The sequence below is a fragment of the Haliotis rufescens genome, unplaced genomic scaffold (assembly GCF_023055435.1).
Source record: "Haliotis rufescens isolate VD_foot unplaced genomic scaffold, xgHalRufe1.0.p SCAF_14, whole genome shotgun sequence".
NCBI lineage: Eukaryota > Metazoa > Mollusca > Gastropoda > Lepetellida > Haliotidae > Haliotis > Haliotis rufescens.
In genome coordinates this window covers 10,129,466-10,149,911 of record NW_025963824.1, presented here as the reverse complement: position 1 = coordinate 10,149,911, position 20,446 = coordinate 10,129,466, and the positions used below count along the sequence as shown (strand labels likewise).

Sequence of the window (20,446 nt, the reverse complement as noted above, 5' to 3'; positions counted from 1 at the left end):
TAAATTTAATATTGGACATTTAATTGGTCACTATTATGTGGGTGGCTCTTGTCATCCGGTTTTGTCATCCCGTCTTGATAATTTCATCCTTGTGTATGGAATTATCAAGATAATCATAAATTGTTCGACCAGTGGGTTACATGCCACGCTTTTATGGATTTCCCAAAACATGTAATAAATAAAGTGAACAGTTTAAAATCCTGTTATTATGATATCTAAACGGTTGACCAACTTGATAATATTTCACAAAACGAGAGAAATGATTTGGATACCTAGCTGGTCGAAAGAAATCAATGTTCTGTCAATTAAGTGACGATGAACAGCAACTAATTAATTCCTTCTGCAAATGGGTTCATATGATATTTAATATACATATGATCCATTATGTTCAAGTTATATATTCAGTTTTAGTTATAGGATAAAAGGAAATCGAAACTCATTAACCTGTATATATGAATAATAATATCTATACTGCAATTTCAATGAAATTAACAGGCATTGTCAGGGTGAGTGAGTTAATACTTAACGTCGCATCAGCATTATTTCTGCCATATAGCGACAAAACTAAGTTGATACATACACAGTTTGTTCATTTATGCAGAGTTATATTTAAAAAAAAGAATTTATGGAGCATATTTAATCATGCTTTATTTAAAAACTATTTAGGAACCATATTTGAGCATAACAATATGATGTATACAGTTTTAAAACACGGGCGAACTAGGCCACCTCGCTGGGAATCATGGGGACTTACAGTACCTCTGCTTCTTGCATGATACCTAGCAGGATTTTACATCATCATTTTAGCTACTTCTGCTTGTGCACAATGCTAGCCAATAGTAGTGAGTGAGTGAGTTGGGTTTAACGCTGCTTTTAAAAGTATTCCAGTTATATCACGGCGTGTCAGCTTAATGTGGGAGGAAAGCCCGAAGTGGTGCAGGTCTTACCACTTCGGTGAAACCCACAAACACGAGAATGGTGCCGCTCATTATGACCCTCGATCTATTGAACGGTAGTCGTTCATTGTAAATGGATATAGCTCGATTATATAATGTCTGTAGGAGCTCAATGCATAATTAATATAGGATGCAAACCGCATGTGATGCGTGTGACTATCTTGTTTGGTTTCATAAAGTGTTTGTTAATATCTCTCGCTCTCATGCTTCAGTTCTGCCTTGTAGTTGCAAAATGAATGACGTCTCGCGATTTTTTATGAATGAAAAAAAGTAGTCCTGGTGAGACAGAGGTCGCAGTTATCCAATCAAAACGAATTAAACTAGGTCAACCTTGTACGACACACGTGTGACGTAGGGATTTAGTATTTTACCACCTGTATCTTCACCACGTGGGTAATAAGAGAGGGTTACGTGTCACACAGGGGGACAATAATTTCACGATGTTTACATCCCTTGGGCAGAGCCTTCAATAATGTCAGTTGATAATAGAATCACACCAAATATAAAAACAAGCATTTAATTATTCACGTACAAATTTCAAACTTATCATACAGACCAATTTCTTTCAAAGAGCTGATAATAAGATGCCCGCTGACAAGGGAAAAGAGACCTTTCACCAGTGGCCCATTCGTCTAATGCGCTGCGATTTGCTGTGCAGAGTTGCGTCAATTGGGCGCACCAGCAATCTATAATTGTGGGTTCGAATCCCAGTTCGCCCCGCTTGTGTTTCTAGGTTTATCAGCACCATACCCGTGCTCGTGGGTTTCACCGAAGTGGTAAACGTATGAGACCTGCTTCATTTCCGGCTTTCCTCCCACATTAAGCTGACACGCCATGATATGACAGGAATACTGTTAAAAGCGCGGTTAAAACACAACTCACTCACTCAAAACTGCAAGCAGCAGGATAGAGTTATACATTTATTCAACCGATGTCAAAGAAAATACAAGACAACTCTCAATAGCTAAAGAAATCCTCTGTGGAAAACCTTTGATCAACACAGATTACCGGTATTACATCCCCCTGCCCATGGAAATCTAATATAGCAATATGTTCCTTTAATTAGATTCCAAAGAAGCATGTAAGAACAACTTAACATCGTTCTCCTATCCTTAATTAAATCTGGCTCAATCCAACTATCTTTGTGATATTTGTTATCATTCGCCTGTTTTTGTTATTGTTAATCTGCTGCTTATCACAACTTAGTGTGTTTATACACTTGTTTGTATTCATTGCACCTTGATAACAGTGTAAGATTCTACATCAACACGTCGATAATGCAATAAACTAGATGGTTTTTATCAATAAAGTTGTAATTTTATCATCAACCATTATTCTCTGCTGTACTGGTTACAAGCAGACGGTTATCATGAAATATGTCGATAAAGGACTCCCAATTACCAGTGAATTAGAAAAGGAACAGCAGCTAGTGGTATTGCCAAAAGAGTGCAGGTTCAATCTTTTCCAAACTGATTAGAGTGAAAGATGAAAAGATGAGAGCATAACTGCATTCACGATTTTAAGCCACTTTGGCGTTATCTGTCCTGATATTCATAAACAAACCTATTCACACTCCAAAGCCTTCTTAATACCAAGAATTACAAGCATGATAATTATACACATACCGCCCTCTGCAACAGGAATACCTAAAAAGTACCAAAGACTGTCCAACAAATAAATTTAATTTCGAAATATCTGAATGAGAATGTGCCTTCAATCAAGAACACTTGTATATCCAGTATCTCTTTAATAGGGCGATGATGGATTTACCCAGGCATCCCACCCAGGGAGAAAGAATGTTCCTGCAGTCCAATATATTGTATAGATGAATAGCGGATTATTAATGCCTGAGAGAAGGAAATACGTCATTTGACTAAATTTTTCCTTCTTTCCATTTTACACGAATTTAAAGGAAACACCTACTGTTTTCGACGTAGTGTTTTTCTTAGTTTGTCCCCACGAATGAATATCAACAATTTCACTGAAAAAAAGTGTTCGACATCCAAGTAGGTGCCACGTGAAACTAAAAGGTTTCTATTAAAAAAGCTTCTAATTATTCATTTTTAGAACATAAATGCTGAACCACTTAAAGCTTTTTCTTCCAATAATTGACTTGGTAGATATATATCTACAGATATACTGATACATTAGACAGGAATACTCTTGTAGCAAAAGGATCAAGTGAAAATTTTCTGCGCATTCATACTTTCCAAGAAAGTACCTACTGTTTTCGACGATGTGTTTTTTTCTCAGTTTGTTCCCACGAATGAATATCAATATTTTCACAGAAAACTGAAAGGTTTCTATTAAAAAACTTTTTAATATTCATTTTTAGAACATGGATGCTGAACCACTTAAAGTGTTTTCTTCAAATAATTGATTAGGTAGATATATATCTACAGTACAGATATACTGATACATTAGACAGGAATTCTCTTGTAGCAAAGGATCAAGTGAATCTCTGTGGAAGTCTAATGTTTTGCTTCAAATATGTATGTCTTAAAATATTCTTGGCTTTAGTTATTTATTCCCATGACCTCATGGGACATCGTTCTCTTACTTCTGTGTAACTTAAAAGCACATGTGCCCTGATGCGAGGAACAAACGATGTATACATGGCTCCATTAATATTCGTTAGCATAACCTTTAACATTTCAGTTGCTGCTCACTGTTTGGAAATTTAAACTTAACTAAGATTTTGCGCAGGGCTATTTCAGCGTGTTATCAGCGGTATCTTCTATCTGTGATGTCCATATGTTTGACTGTCCTCCCTTCACAGGTTTTATTATCGGTTTAGCTGTCATTGTTCCTGTATGCCTGAAATGCTGCCGATGTGAGGTAAACGTTAACTTATTTACTATTTCGTAGAATATCCTATTTGCTTCTTTTCAGTATTTCTTTTTCTACTAGTTGATTTCAGCGTATGCTTAAGATAATGTAACTGAGAGCGACATAACCGTTTTCATTATCATAAGAAATCGATGCTAAAAGCATAGTCGATTGTACGATCCCGACTATGTCATAAGCTGAGCACGGGGTTAAACAACAAACCAACCAACCAATCATAAGCATTTATTTATGAATCATTATAAAATAGCAATGATACCAGGTATTCGCGAAAAGATGAACGTTGATAATTGAAATAGTTATATAGCACCTTTTTCTATGGGTCTTTCTGTGATCTAATGTGATTTTCAAGAGTACAATCATACTGTTAGACTGTTTTGGCGTTCAACTGCACTCTAACATAGTATGACGTCATAGTGCAATCTAACTTTGTGAGTCACAATAAGGCGCATGACATTGTGTACTAGCTAGCTAGCTAGATAGATATATAGATAATAAGTATAAGTATTCTACCATGACATTGATGAATGCTTGATTCTGAATGGTTAAAAAGAGGTTTCCTTTTTGCTCCGGAATACATTAAGTCTTTTCATACAAAAAAACGTGCGCATAAATTGCTGCCGATCGATCACCCTTATATATTTGTTTTAATTTGAAGTTTACGCGATATACGGCTTTTCAATTGGACGGGAGGTCCTTCACCTGATTGCGAAATTGACGTTCTTGACGACACAATTCATACTTTGCCTTAGTGTCTATTTGACACATCTTTAAACACCTTTCAATGTTCGGCCAATTGATCAATGATGACAAAGAAATATAACCGCCATGGGTTCATTATCATCTTCCGAAATCTGTACCGTCACGTTTATCGCGTTAGCCATTTGGACGTCTTGTACTTTATGTATTGAGTGAGTGAGTGAGTTTAAATTTAAGTGACATCGGCAATATTGCAGCCATATCGTGACTATCAAGTGTTAAACATGCTAAATGTTTTGAAACTTATATAAAAACCTACCAACAAAGGACAGTAAAATAACTAGACTTATCACAGAAAAGTATATAAAACTAAACTAGTGTCCAAAAGAAACGATACCAACTTATTTTCAAAATTGTTGTTAACTAAGTGAATTGTCTAGTATGAAAACATGCCAATTCGTATTGCACATCCCAAACACAGCATAGTCGATAAAAAATACCGGGAACACGTGATCACTTCCGGGAAAAAACGTAAATTTCGTGAAAGTGACATTTCCCTCTCTAGCATGTTCTGCACGTGCATAAAAACTGTATAAAACGGCTGATCAGACACGTTGATATCACAGCAACAAAAAGAACACAAGATATGCCACGTTTGACAGCCATCGAGCGAGAGAGAGCCGTTGGAATGGTCCAACAAGGAGCGTCACACGTCGACGTCGCCAGAAGGTTGGGCTGCGCACGCATCACTATCACCAGGTTGATGCAGCGGTTACGTCAGACAGGTCAGACGTCAGACAGGCCCAGGAGTGGAAGACCACGAGTAACCACGCCCCGTGAAGATCGTTACATCCGGGTAATACACCTGAGGAACCGCACCGTAACAGCGACGTCCACGGCGGCTACAGCACTGGGACACAGGATCAGTCGACAGACCGTCTACAGGAGACTACGGCAGTATGGTATCCGGCCAAGTCATCCCTACCGCGGACCGCTCCTGACGCCTCGACACCGGAACAACAGACTGATCTGGGCCAGGCGAGTTCGACGTTGGCAACGGCGGGACTGGGCACGTGTTATGTTCTCTGATGAGAGCAGATTCCTCATCTTCAGAAACGATGGACGGCATCTTGTATACCGACGATTTGGTGAACGTTTGGCGCCTAACTGTATCCAACAGGTGCGGCCGTTTGGAGGTGGAGGGTTAATGGTTTGGGGTGGCATATGTGGTGACGTCAAAACGATGCTTGTCGTAATTCGTGGAAACCTGAATGCACAGCGTTATCTTGATGACATCCTACGGTCTGTTGTGGTGCCCTTTATTCAGCAACAGCCTCGTGGACTCCTTTTCCAACATGACAATGCAAGGCCACACACAGCAAGACTGTCACAGAACTTCCTTGCCAACGCCATCGTACAGGTTTTCCCATGGCCCGCATGTTCACCGGACATGAATCCCATCGAGCACTTATGGGACCACCTCGATCGGCAAATCCGACGTCGCCGTGTGCCTCTAGTCAACGTCCAGGACTTGGAACGATGTCTCCTCGAGAAATGCCAACGCATCACTCCCAACGTCATCAGACGTTTGACGTCATCAGTCCGTAGGCGTGTTCTGGCATGTATTGATGCTCACGGTGGACATACCCGCTACTGACTTGACTTTGAGACGTGTGGTGTGACATTTCCCGTTGTTTCCGTGATCAGTGCTCTAACGAAATGTTCATTTTTCGACCCCACCCATCTTTTAAGGCATGTCATATTGGTTGTACAGATTTTATTGAAATGAAATTTTTGTACAGATGTTGTGAAGGGATTTCTCAAAAGCATAACACCAATCCTTAACTTCTGCATTGTTTAGTTTTTCTTTTATGTCGTTGCAAACAGGTGGTATCTTTTCTTTTGGACACTAGTTTAGTATGTAATTTAAAAAAAAAGTATACATAACAATAACATGATAAAAACGGGCTAGAGATGAAGGTAGATCACCATACTGGGGCCATGGGGACTTACAGGACCTTTGCTAGCTGCAGGGACCCCAGCAGGCTTTACACCATCCCTTCAGTGGCTGTCGATTGTACGCAATTTAGCCATCAGTTAAAAGAAACGAATATACTACGTTTAAAAATGTGGTGGTTTGAATATACGTACTTTAAGGATGTGGTCTTACGAAACCTCTCAGGGGGACAATAAGTTTACACTACTTCAACCCCCCTTGAGGATATAGCCACTAACCATCAAAGTTACAGAATAAACACTACCAAAATTATCAAAAAATAACTAGCTGCACAATTCAAAATGTATCAATGAGTTATATTTCTTTTAAAAATCCTATAATTAAATGACAACTAATACTATTACAAAAATCCTTAAGAGATGATGATTTGAAATATTTATCCCTTGTGATGGCTAAATCAATACCGTCAAGCAGGACATGCTTGACCGTGATTCTCACATGACAAGTGATACAAAATGAAGGATCCTCACCTTTCAGAAAATCTTCCTGTGTATATCTGCTATGGCCAGTGCGACATCGTCGCATAATGACCTCTTCAATGACTGACAGCCCAAGTAGGTGTAACCGATATTTGGTTTAATTTCATGTAATTTATTGATACCTACCTGGGTGTCCCACTTCTTTTGCATCAGATCTCGGATGTAACATCTGATGAGAGGTTTGATATCGGTGTATGGGATACACAGTGGTGTCACAGATTTGCTTAGTGCCCCTCTCGCAGCAGCATCAGTGATTCCAACATGGCTGGGTAACCAACAGAAGACGATGTCGCATTGGCCAGTAGCAAGATCAATCAGCAATTCAACAATTTATATTATAAGTGGATGCGTGGATGATATGTTTTTAATAGCCTGGAGGCAAGAAAGAGAATCTGAAAATAATATGAACTGTTTATGTTTAGATTGTCTATTGATGTATTTAAGTGCTTTTAAAATAGCATTTGCTTCTGCTGTAAAAATTGAACAGTTATCTTGTAATCGGGAGGCGATAATCCTGGATCCAATGACGGTTGCGTTGGCAACAGCCTCAGGCCTTGATGGTAAATAGGATCTAGAATTTTTAAATTGCTTTTACAAGCTCCACCATAAATGATGTTGCCATAATCTAGTTTTGAGCGGACAAGTGCTCCGTTTAGTTGAAGGTGGGTTTTCCTATCTCCTCCCCATTTAGAGTTTGAGACAACTTTCAGTAAGTCCAGGGCTTTTAGACATTTTTTCTTCAAATATATAATGTGAGGCAGAAAAGTCAAATGGTAATAGAAAATTATACCCAGGAACTTAGCTTCTTTTACAACCTTAATAGGCGTGTTATCTAAAAATAGCTCCGGATCTTTGTGTGGTCAATATATTCTACAAAAATGAATACAATTTGTTTTAGATTTTGAGAACTTAAATCCATTTTCAAAAGACCATTTTTGGATTTTATTTAAGGTATTCCTTGTATAATGGGACACTTCCGGTGAAAACTACGACTTTTGTCGGCAATGTTCGGGTGATGTAATACCGAGTAAGAGTTATGCCCCTTATTGTAAACAATCATGGCGACTGACAGAGATAGCTGTGGTCGATTCAAAAAGAAAAAGACCGGTAATCACACCAAAATATTAAAATCGAACGTGCTCATCGACCACAACTACCCAGCTTGTCATGTTTGCTACGGTGATCCTTGCAAGGACGACGACTGTCCTCTTTTTCGAAACATCAAACTCGGCAAATACGCAAGCAGAGATGGATGGAAAGAAGGGCGGAGGATCGTCGAGCTCGGGGAACTTCTCTCAAATCTCGTCGCTTGCAAGTACTGCAAATTGGGCCCTATTCCATTAACGTATGGGAATATTGTCAGTGAGATGAGGAAAGGACTTAGCGGCTATTTGTACGTGAAATGTCAGAACGCGGAATGTGGGCAAATAAACATGGTTCCATACGGGAAGACACACAGGGAGAAGAAGGGGAAGTCAGGGATGCCATGTTTTGTTATCAACACAAAGCTTGGAACAGGTAAATTTTATTTTTGTTTTACATTTAATGACCAATAAAATGCTATCATAAAGTTAAAGCACAAATATCGTCCTGTTTTCGATCAGATATTTCAGTGTCATGTCTTTCTTAATGTTCATGTCACGATGATAGCAGATGTTTTATTAATGTCTTATGTTTGCAATGTTGTCTTATTTTATCAACAAAAGGTAAGTATAAATGACAAAAGGTAAGTAAGTATAGTAAGCTTTTTTCCAGTATGCTTCAACATGGGAAAAGGGTCAGACATTGCAGGCTTGTGACAGTTGTCCTTGTGTCTTGGGGGTGGGGGGGATGAAATTTAAGGCAGTATTGCTCCCAGACCCGGCGGGTAGCCGGGTGCGCGGTAGCTATGCCCGATTTATAAAAAGTATTGATTTAACTTTGAATTTTTACTGACAACTATATGACCAGGCACACATCCCTCCCTCATTCCTAAAACAATAATATATACATTCATATAATTATATTGTGGCTAATATTTATTTACAGCTATGATCGATAGCGTTGGGGGACCAGACAGGATGAATAATCTCCTTTCAACATTAAATATCAAACCCATCAACCAGAGAAGTTTAAAAAGCATGGAACGGAGGGCTGGAGGCTATGTTGAAGCTGTTGCCAAAAAGTCGACTCAACAGGCTGCAAATGATTCATTTAGAATGGAGATGGAGTAAGTTCTATACAATGTCATAGCATTGTTTGTTTATGAAACTAGTCATTTGTGTTCAAACCAATTGTTAATAACACAAGGATACAATAAACATGGTGGATACTCTGAATCAAATGAATTCATTGTTTAATGACAACTGAGTGTGTAGATATTGTGGAAATCGTCAAATATAAACAAAGAATATCATCTCATATTGGCGTCGGATATTAAAAAAAACACAATTTGAATTTGGAATTCCTCTTTCACTTTGTTGCTCTTGGTCTGCCTTTAACCCATCAGGTTTATTTCTTTGGTACAGAGACATTGCAGAAGAGGAGAGTCGACAAGCTGCAAAGATCATGGGGGAGGTGATCGAAGATTTAGGAGTTTGTCCTCTACCAGACACACCTCCTGAAATTAGGTCTATTCTTTTCTATATATTTTTAGTATGTACATGTATAGCTTGTGTTGAATAGTGGGAGATATGTTCAGATGGAAATAAGATTATTTTGAAAATATTCCATTGTACAATGTATATGCAACTATTGTATATCATTTAGAAACAAGAAGACACTTTTCCATAGGTTCAGTATTTCTGTGGGACATGGAAGATCAATCAATCAGATGGGACTGTAGAATAAGTGGTTCCATGAGTGAAATTGTTTTAGCACATAAAAGAACCAATATTAATTCGGGTTGGTTCTTTGCATTAGTAAAATGTGTTTGCAGCTAAAAAGTTATACAGTTAAATTCCTCCAGAACAGAAGTTAAACAATAACTGATCTCAAACAAACATTTTGACAAAACATGAACATAATTTATAATTCATTTTTAATTTTTCAGATTATTGATGTCATCCTACTCCTCTACTGTACCAGTAGTTGATGCTAGTTCTGGTGATGAAAGTGGACATTCTGACCAGACTCCTCAAGCATCGAATATTGAAAGTCCACCAGTCTCATCTTCAAACAGGTGAGAATTTTGAAAAAAATTCAGCACAAACAATAGTTTTATTTGATCATGTAGCCAAGTGCATGATTGAGAGTTTAACCAACTAGGCACACAATCAAAATGTTGCCGGTTCGAATCCTAGCAAACCCACTTGATGATGCTTGTTGTGTCCTTAGACAAGTCACTTTATCTGCATTGTCTCAGCCCAGCCAGCTGTATATAGCCATCGACTTCGACTGCAGGTTAACCTGCAATGGTTCACTGGTGTAACATCCAGGTGGGGGGACATTATCCTAAGAGCACCAAGGAAACCGGGTATAATCACAGACCTTATAAGGGACGGTCGGGTAGCCTAGTGGTTAAAGCGTTCGCTCGTCATGACCCGGGTTCGATTTCCGACATGGGTACAATGTGTGAAGCCCATTTCTGGTGTCCCCCGCCATGATATTGCTGGAATATTGCTAAAAGCAGCGTAAAACCATACTCATTCACTCACAGACTTTATTAGCTTTAGCTATGAAAGGATTTAACTTTTAAAATGTACATGCTGTATTTGATTCAAATTTATGTATTGGTATGCCAGACATGAACATTTATTGATGTGTATCAAAGTTTTCTTTTTATGTGTTTCAGTGTAAACACTCCATCAAATCTAGCAAGCCTTGTTGCCAAAATAAAAGAAATTCCTCAGGCCCCACACAAACAACCCGGCAAGAAGATCTTAACATCTAAGAAGCGTGTGAGACTTGCATCAAGATTTCCATGCAAGACCACAAGTGGAATGTCTTGTGCAGTTGATACAGCCTTGCATAAAAGGGGATTTGACAGTCTTACATGTAAGTATATTAAACATTTTGAGGCATTATTTTGTTATTATTACTTTACACAACACTTTATTATGATGATTCTGTTTGCCTAAAAATATACTGACATACATGTGCCTCAGCAATTATATTTTAAACATGCAACCAAACTTTTTAACTTTATTTTTAGTACACACGTTCTTCATGAGCAAGGCCAAATATGGAAAGAAGGTAGTTAAAGCACTAGTGGGTCACCGAACATGCGGCACATGCAAGTGGTGGATGAGGAATAGACCTGGACTACCAATCCGAAAGCACAGATGTGTCCTAAATCACTTCGGTAGTGCTTGGTTAATGGAATGTAAAAGTGGGGTTCAAGGCATCAAGGAGCTTTCTGAGGGTGGGACTCCTGTTGATTACCTGGAAGGAGACGGTGATAATACCATGATTGCTCATATCAAATCAGACTTGAACATTACCATGAAAAAACGGTTTGATAGAAATCACGTCGTGAAAAACATAGGGAAAAGCTTATATGCCTTGCAAGGAAAAAAGCTCAGTAGGAGTGTAATTATGCACATTCAGAAATGTCTCAAATATGCATTCGCCAAAAACCAAGGGAACAAGGAAGGACTGGAGAAAAATCTCAAAGCGTTGATTCCTCATCAATTTGGAGATCACAGTTTATGTTTTCCCAGATTCTGTGGCTTCAGACGTACATCATCAAATGAGAAGTATACTCATACAAGTTTACCCTACAAAGCAGCTCTCAAAGATGATGAACTACAGTCAAAGCTGAAAAAACTGTTCAACCCAGTTATTACTAATGCTGAACAATATGCTGATTTAGGCTCCAGTCAACAGTGCGAACATGCAAATCGCAAAGTCACATTGATGGCACCAAAATCTTTGCATTATGGAAATTCAGAGTCCCTGGACTTTCGTGTTGCAGCAACAACAGCCTTTATTAATGAAGGACGAAGCTATGTGTCTGAGGTATATATTCAACAGAAACTGCTTTTTATTGTTGTTTGTTTTGCAAAAATGTGATTCAACTTTGCTTTTGTTTTCTTTTGATGCATGCTTTTTCATGTTTATTTTAAATATTTTTGAATTAATGTTCGTTTTTCCTGTTTTTTGTATTTGTAGACTTTCAAAGCAGGGTTACAGTTCCAGTGTTGTAAGTTTGTTTTGTATTTTTCAATGAAATACATGTTACAAAAATATTTTTTTATAAAGTATTCATTTATATTGTAAAAAGAAATTAATAAAAGGCTCCTAAGTAAAAGATAGTCAGAAACAGAACAACAGCATACTATTTTGTTCAGGCTGTGTCAGCAACTCATCCTTCTATTTCAGGTCAACATTGCAGCAGGAATTTCTCCCGGGACATTTTCTGTAAAATATGCTGCTAAGCAAATGAAGCGCAGAAAACGTGTACAACTAAAATCCCAATTACCCTCAACAAAAAGAAGACGTGTTACCCTGAAGCAGGAACGTGTAATCGCACAGGGAGCCAATGAAGTGTTAGAAGGGACCACTTATGAGTCAGGTAAGTTTCATTTTCATTAAACAAAGAAAACTAACAAAACGCTTGTTTAAACTTTAATTTTGCCGACTTCCTCTGACTGCAAATAAATATAAATAAAAAATAAGTACCATATGGAAAAGTTTTACGTTTTAGTACAGTACTTATTTCATTTCACAGGTATTGGGCATACCACTAATGTAGATGTTGAGCAGTTACCTGAAGCAGTACCCCGTGGGAAATTCGCGACTGTATCAGCTGGCAGAGAAGCTACGGTTATTACATTTGACTTGGAGACAACAGACCTAAGTAAGTTTGAATTGATTATTCATCTTTGAATGAACTTTTTGAATGATTACACATTTTTTATTTGTTGTGCCAATAGGTCTGTGATTAGTAAAGCATCACCTAAATAAGCATCAAGTGATACATGTACTCATATATCATATTGTATGTACTTGGATTTTAAAGCTTGAACTTTTTTTCAGTACGTGGAGGAAAAATGCCACATATCACACAGATTGCAGCTTCAGATATGGAAACAGGAAAGGGATTCTCAACCTATGTACTTCCAAAAGTACCAATCTCAACTACAGCTCAACAGGTTACTGGTATCATAGTTAATAATAGTGGTACAATGACGGTCAATGGGAAACAAGTTCAGCCTGAAACTGTTCAGTTTGCAGTTGACAAGTTTTGTAAATGGCTCAGTGGGTTTCCCAATGTATTCCTTGTAGCGCACAATGGAAGAAGATTTGATTTTCCTGTATTTTCATCTGCATTGATCAACATCAAGTGTGAAGCACAATTTTTCAACTGTGTATCAGGTCTTATTGATAGCCTACCTGTCTTCAAGAAGGCCTTTCCTGGACAATCGTCATACAAGCAAGAAGAATTAGCCAAGACCTTTTTGCACTCATCATATGAAGCACACGATGCCATAGAAGATGTAAAGGTCCTTGGTAAGCTTGTATCTCACACAAAGAGGAAAATTCAGGAACTTGCTAGGTTCAGTTTCCCACCATCAGCAGGCCACAATCTACTTCTCTTCAACAAAGAAAAGGCCAAACATATCAAAACACTCCATTCTCTCTTAGCCCAAGGTGTCATGAAAATGTCAATTGCCGAGAAAATTGCCGGATCAGGACTGAATCTGGGTCACCTGCGCAAAACAATTTCAGCGTGATGGAGAAGATGGTCTTCGCAATACTTTTACATATAAAAACTCTGAGGGTCAGCCACGTGTGACAGATGTAAAGAAAACCTTTGACGATGTCATTCCGAAATTAGTGCTCTTTCTTAACAAGGACTAAACCAAGCAACAGATGGTTTGTTCTTTCAAATGTGTCATCTTCTGATCGTTATGTTAGTCAGAAATCGTTTCTGTTCAGGTCTGACTGATAAACTTGATGTTGATGTATATGTGAAAATAGAAATGCTTGACGACATGCTTTTGTTGTCTCTGGGTGCAGATGTTCATGACTAAGTTGATTATGATACTTGGAATACATGATACTGTCTCTTTGAATTTTAGAGAAACACCTGATGTATATGTATGTACTAGACACATACGCTCTTCTGCTCCCAATTTGTACATTGTAAATTGTGTATTCATGAGTACTGTATCGCATGCTTTCATTGTTTATGGTCACGTAATATAAATAATGTATTGTAAATAGTGTATTTGCCTATCTATCATCTTCGCTTTCAAATCTGTAAGAAATACAGAAATGTATTTATTCATTCATATCTTTATTAGAAATGACGCATTGACATGTACATGGGTTTGACATTTCAATTGTGTAATTTTCCAAAAAATCCCAATAACTTCACATTCTTGAGTAGTATTGTCATGTAAAGGACAATTTTGCAAGTTGAGAATACAGGGGGAAAATCCAAGTGCTTTATGAGAGATTTTCTTTATTTGAAGTAAATATATGTAATTCTCACATGTATTTCTCATTTGTTCTTAAGGCTCATTCCCTGCTACAATATTATAACATTTCCAGGGTGAAATGACGCACGTTGCTTGGTTGTTTTTATGTGAACTGCTGCAGGCAAGGTCAATGTCAGAGGTCAAGGTCATTGTCAAGGTGAAAAAAAAACCACAGGGAAATATTCATTATTTACACATGTTACCATCACTCATTATACTAAGTCCCTATATTTAGTATTTTCGAGTTGTTGAGGCTTGGTTCTTTGTGGCATTATATTTGGTCAAACAGAAAAATAGCGGTGGGGGGTGTTATTAGGATTGGGGTTATAATACTAATAAATAATGGTAAATTGTTTTTCTTTTGTCTTGTTTTTATTTTATAGTCACTTCAGATGTTTTTACATAGTGTTTTCATATCTATGTGTCTTGTTTGTACTTCCAGAGCAATAAATACAATGTCTCAATTGAAAAAAGACATGGAAAAAAACAAGCATTTCAGAAGCCTAATTACAAGTTCACATGTTGAATGCCTCAATACACTACTTCTGCATTGAATTTACTGCTTATATTTATAAACTTACATGATTTCCCTGCTGATATATATCTATTATGAAATATTTAAGAAATAAATGCCAAGTTCATGATCATTTGAACATACATACCCCTGTTCCATGATTTCGAATTTTGTAGAAAGGGGGGTGGGCGTATAAAAGTTAATGAAACAGATTAACTGAACGGTGAATATTGATAAAACTTTAAAAATAAATCCAGGGTAGGGTGTATATGATAATAAAAGAAAGTGTTTTATGATTTTCAAAACTGCCAATTATACAGGGAATACCTTAAACATAGTTGCAGTTGCCTTTCAATTGTATGCATGTTTTTGCCACGACAGGAAATATTGAAATCATCCACTAAAAGTGATCCATCAATTGAATCATTTAAAACTTTCGATAAGCTATTGATTTTAAAGCTAAATAATGTGACATACAAAATACTGCCTTGTGGGACACCCTGATCCTGATTATAATGATCAGACAGGGTTGAACCCACAGGGACTTGAAATTGCCTGTCAGTTAAAAACTTGGTTATAAATTGAGGCAAAACGGTCTCGCAATCCAAAGTCATATAAATCTTTTAAAAATACCATGTTTCCATGTAGTGTCATATGCTTTTTCGAGATCGAAATATATAGACACTGCATGTTGTTTATTTATTATTGCATTTTTAACAAATGATTCTAAGCGAACCAAATGATCGATTGCACTTCTGTTTTCCTGAAACCATATTGTATATTAGTAATGAGATTATTGGTTTCTAAGTACCAATCTAGTCGATTATTTATCATCCGTTCCATGGTATTGCAAACGCAGCTGGTCAATGATATTGGTCGGTAATTTGACGGATCAGTCTGATCTCGACCGGGTTTGGGTATCGCGACAGCTATAGCTTCACGCCACGGAGGAGGAAACTTCTCTCAGGTCCAAATTACGTAAAAAATATTCAACAGTGTTTCTAAAGATGATTCTGGTAAGTGCTTCAAGAGTTGATAATGTATGTTATCAGCTCGTGTGTCAGTATCATGAGCTTGTCCAAGGGCAGTGTGGAGTTAATGAATAGATAATAGTTCATTGTAATCCTCTCCGTTTTCTGAATGAAAATAAATAGGTTTCTTTTCTTGCTGTTTTTGATACTTTTGGAATTGATGTATATATTTAGATGAGGAAGAGTGTTTAGCTAAATTTTCACCAAGTTTATTTGCAATAGCTGATTTATGAGTTAGTGAATGGTCCCCATTATTGAGATGATGTATACTAGATTTAGTGCCCTTACCTTTGTTTCTTTGGATCATGTTCCACACCTAGGACATGGGCGTTCTTGAATGTATTTTTGAGACATAAGTTCGCCGTTTACTTTGCTTAAATGTACGCCGTGCTTTTGCGTTCAAAGTTTTAAATTTATTTAAATTATGGACCATAGGATGGCGCCGGAAATAACGCTCTGCCTTTTTCCTCGCCTTCCGAGCTCGCTTGCAGTCATCGGTAAACCATGGTGTAAATATGTTTTAGAATTATCATTAAAAAGGCATAGAGTATTGTTGGATTATGACCGTTCATATCGCCCATTATAATACAGGGTCTAGGAAGCTGGTCATAGAGAGCTTGAAGATCGGACTGTTGAAGAGATACAGATTGAGAATGTAAAGAGAGCACAGAGTGAAAACAATGTGCATGGTGATACGAACTGCGATAGCTTGTAGAGTGGTATTGAGAGGAACAGGGCTATGAATAACACCCTGCCTCACCAAGATTGAAGAACCCCCAGTTGGTTTAGTCCCTGGAGGTGAAAAGAAATTATATGAATCATATTGTCTGATGTTTAGTTGATCTGTTGTTTTAAAGTACGTGTCCTGCAAACAAAAGGCTAATGGCTTGAAATCTTGGGTTAATAGCTGGAAATCATACAAAATTTTGTTTAGTCCTTTGCAATTCCATTGTATTATAGGGTTCATACAGGTCATGGTGGTTCTACTGGGGACCTAGACCGTTAAAGCGGTCTACTCCCATGATCTGTTTGTGATGGAGTGATCTCCATCGCCAAAGGTTTAAATTGGCTATGAACCTTAACAGTCGTGCACTGAGAAGAAGGCACCTCTAAGTGTTGGAGGGCCCTTGCTGTTTTCTTCATTTTCTTTGTCTCTGTCTTTGATAATTTAAAATCTGATGCTGGTTCTTTTGTTTTATTTGGAGTCTGTGAAGGTTGAACAACCTCCGTTTGTGACGCTGATGTTGCGGTATCATGCTGAGATGTTTGAGTTGTAATATCTGGCAGCATCCTCTGATCACCAGGCCAGGAGATGGTTTGGCATCCTGTGGACACTGTGGCAACTTTGGTTGCAGGTATAGTACTCACTGCGGCTGAGTAAGATTTTGCTGAGGCTTTTGGAGACTGTGACTGAACTAATGTTTTAGCTTCAAGAAAAGAGATATTGTTTGTGTGCTTGATTTTTAAGATTTGTGATTGAAGAAGAAATGCTGGACAGAGTTTAGCTGAGGCGAAATGGTCCCACTTGCAATTGGCACATTTTATAGCAGCCGTGCTCTCAGTGCTCTCATGTGATCCACTGCAGCGGGCACAGATTTTACTGAGAGTGCCGATCTTTGCACCATGACCAAATTGTTGATATTTGTAACATCGGAGCTGGTTTGGTACATAAACCTCCACTCCGATGTTCAAATATCCAGCTTTGATAGATGTTGCTATTTTAGATAGGGAAAAAGTAAATAGATAAGTGTGAGTCTGGATAATGTGGTCATCTTGTTTTCGTGTGAATCGTTTGACAGCTGTTACACGTCGTTTTGTCAGATCAGTCACAATCTCATCTTCGTTCATGTCAGACAGACATCGGGCTCTGTCTCTTACAATGCCCCGTCACGAGTTTAACATTCTGAGTGCCGAGACAGCAACCTCTAAATTTGCAAATTGGCTGATTGAGAGCAGGTTCAGAGATTGCTGTCTTCTTGCACACTCTACAAGTATGGAGCCATTACGCAGTCGGGAGACATTTTCTACTTTGCCACAACAACCATCGATGGCCTTGGAAATGGCAAACGGATCAAATTTTAAGGGTTGGTGATCTGAAGCTTCGCGATTACAATGAATCGAGCCGGGGATCTAAGTGTAGATCAGTTACTTCATCAGAAGAGCTGGCATCTAAGTGTTTTCTTTTTGAACCAGGGTATTTTGTTGACATAAAGAGAGAAAGTGGTTCTGCACCCGTGCTCCCCACCCGCCATGGAGTGTCAACAAGGACAGTGATGTAGTGGAAACCAACTACAAACACCAGGGCTACAGGGATGTTATACTCCAGCAAATATGACATGAACAGCTATATTTGTCTACTAAATTTATTGCCAAGCTGGTTCTGCCAATAACAATAATTTAGAGACATACAGAATTCAGCGGTCAACATTGGCCCATGAGCCACCGCCTTCTGGCAAAGGACTCTAGCCAAGAGATTTATTTCAATAAATGTGTTTTCAAAATACCAAGCAATTCGTGATACACAATACACATGCATGTACTAAATTAGAATTGGAAGTAATACACACAGGGCTTGACTTGACCAGCCGATTGATAGAACCGGGCCCATTCTACCACCTATCTAGATGAGGTTAGGGTCGAAGTGTTGTGTTGGGCAAAAGGAACACCGGTTCCTGGCCCCAGTGCCCTCAACTACCAGACTCCCTTCCTCCAGCGACACAGGGGCGCAACCTACGGCAAACAGGTTGCCCAATTCGGTCGCCTTTTACGACCAGCAATGAGGTGCTGTGGACATATTCTACCCCGGGTCCAAACGGGGGAAGAGCTATCAGAAGGGGTTGCTCTTCACGAGTGCCTGTACTTAATGTAAATGTATTACAACGCTGTCATTCTGTCTGACTTACTTGAGTAGTTCTTAACGGACGTTTGGCATCTAATAGGGATGTTATTTGAATACATGTGTTGCGTAATATGTTTCTGAAGAGCAAGTTGTGCATCCATACGCTCATGTCACCTCTCGTTTTGGGGAACTATTTTATTACGAGATAAAGCTGGTTGTTGTATGGCTGTCATTGTAAACACGAATTACATGAACTTCATAAAATTGCGTTTAGATCTTGGCCTACATCCTTTGAGGTAAGAACTTGTTATAAAAAATAATAAGAATTGACTTTCACTTTGTGTGAGTTGATTGGAGTATGAACCTTCATAGAGTGAGGGCAAAATATTGTATAAACAACGTCACAAGCTCCGACGTTCATACTGAAGACTAGCGCAAACTTAACAACCTGAATTTATAAACTTCATGGGAAATCATTTTCATCGTAATTGTGGAATGTAGACATCAAAGGCTTTCGCTGCTGGAATATTGCTCGATATAAAGGGAAGGCTGACAATTGAAAAAATCACAATTTACGGACTTTTCACTACATATTAATACGTTTCTTGACATATTACTTATGACCTTTGTATTTAAGGAGCAGATAAACATGTGCCACCTGTGGGGCAGGATACGCCCACGTTTTCGTGAACACCTGGAGTGCGAAAGGTCGATGGATCGACACCGGATACATCATTCCACAAAATCATAAAAGATGGTGCCTTGCGATCACTATTCCAGTCAGCTCAGAAATAGTATACTGTATCAGAGCTAGCTATCCGTATTTAACTGCTGCAGTGTTTATTAGTTGCTATTTTAATAATCAGGAACGAGATTTTTACTCCTTCAAACCATGTGAAACGTCCTTACAGAAAACAGCATATATAAGAAAAACGGAAATATAGTTCACTTATGCATATGCATACATACTTTATTCAACGTATTTAAGATGGTATCAAGATAATACAATAACAGGAATGAGCAACTTAACCATAATATGTCTGCAGTTGATGAATATTTAGTCCTTCCTCCTGTGAAGATCTGGGGTAGAATAGGTCTACAACAACCTAGCTTGCCGTAAAAGGCGACTATGCTTGTCGTAAGGCAACTAACGGGATCGGGTGGTCAAACTCCCTGATTTGGTTGATGCTACTCATCGATCCAAACTGCGTGGAACGATGCTCATGATATTGATCACTGGATTGTCTGGTCCAGACTCGATTATTTACAGACCACCATCATATAGCTAGAATATTGTTGAGAGCGGCGTTGAACAACAAACCAATAAACCAGCTTGAGAATAACAGGTGGTCCCTTTAAGTCTTTTCTACAAGATATGCTTAAAAAGATATTTAATATTCCTCTGACAGTTTTTTATGAGTGAACATGAAGCGATACAGTATAGTGCATGCTTTACAAACTGACGCCCATATATAGTACGCTCAAGTTTTACACACAAATAAAATAAGCTCCATTATCTATGAAATTACAAATTTGTTGATACACTACTATTAAATAAGTATGTACCAGTACTTAAGAATACGCTAAACGCTGATACAATACGTTCCTTTATAGTCGTCATTCAATCGACAGAGGGCCTTGCTTTAAGTATTGTTTCA

At 38.2% G+C, this 20,446-nt stretch overlaps 2 protein-coding genes across 2 annotated transcripts; both read left to right on the top strand.

Moving 5' to 3' along the window:
- The first annotated feature begins 8,003 nt into the window (after positions 1 to 8,003).
- LOC124145380 lies at positions 8,004 to 10,465 on the top strand. Its single transcript, XM_046515129.2, has 4 exons — positions 8,004 to 8,516; positions 9,027 to 9,207; positions 9,506 to 9,607; positions 10,030 to 10,465. The coding sequence occupies exons 1-4, from the start codon at positions 8,057 to 8,059 to the stop codon at positions 10,160 to 10,162; spliced, it is 876 nt and encodes a 291-aa protein (XP_046371085.2). The 5' UTR covers positions 8,004 to 8,056; the 3' UTR covers positions 10,163 to 10,465.
- Positions 10,466 to 11,513: 1,048 nt separating this feature from the next.
- On the top strand, positions 11,514 to 13,654 carry LOC124145379. The gene is made up of 5 exons (XM_048395410.1): positions 11,514 to 11,936; positions 12,090 to 12,143; positions 12,300 to 12,492; positions 12,649 to 12,777; positions 12,957 to 13,654. Exons 1-5 carry the CDS (start codon positions 11,514 to 11,516, stop codon positions 13,652 to 13,654), a joined length of 1,497 nt encoding a protein of 498 aa, XP_048251367.1.
- The last annotated feature ends 6,792 nt before the right edge of the window (positions 13,655 to 20,446 follow it).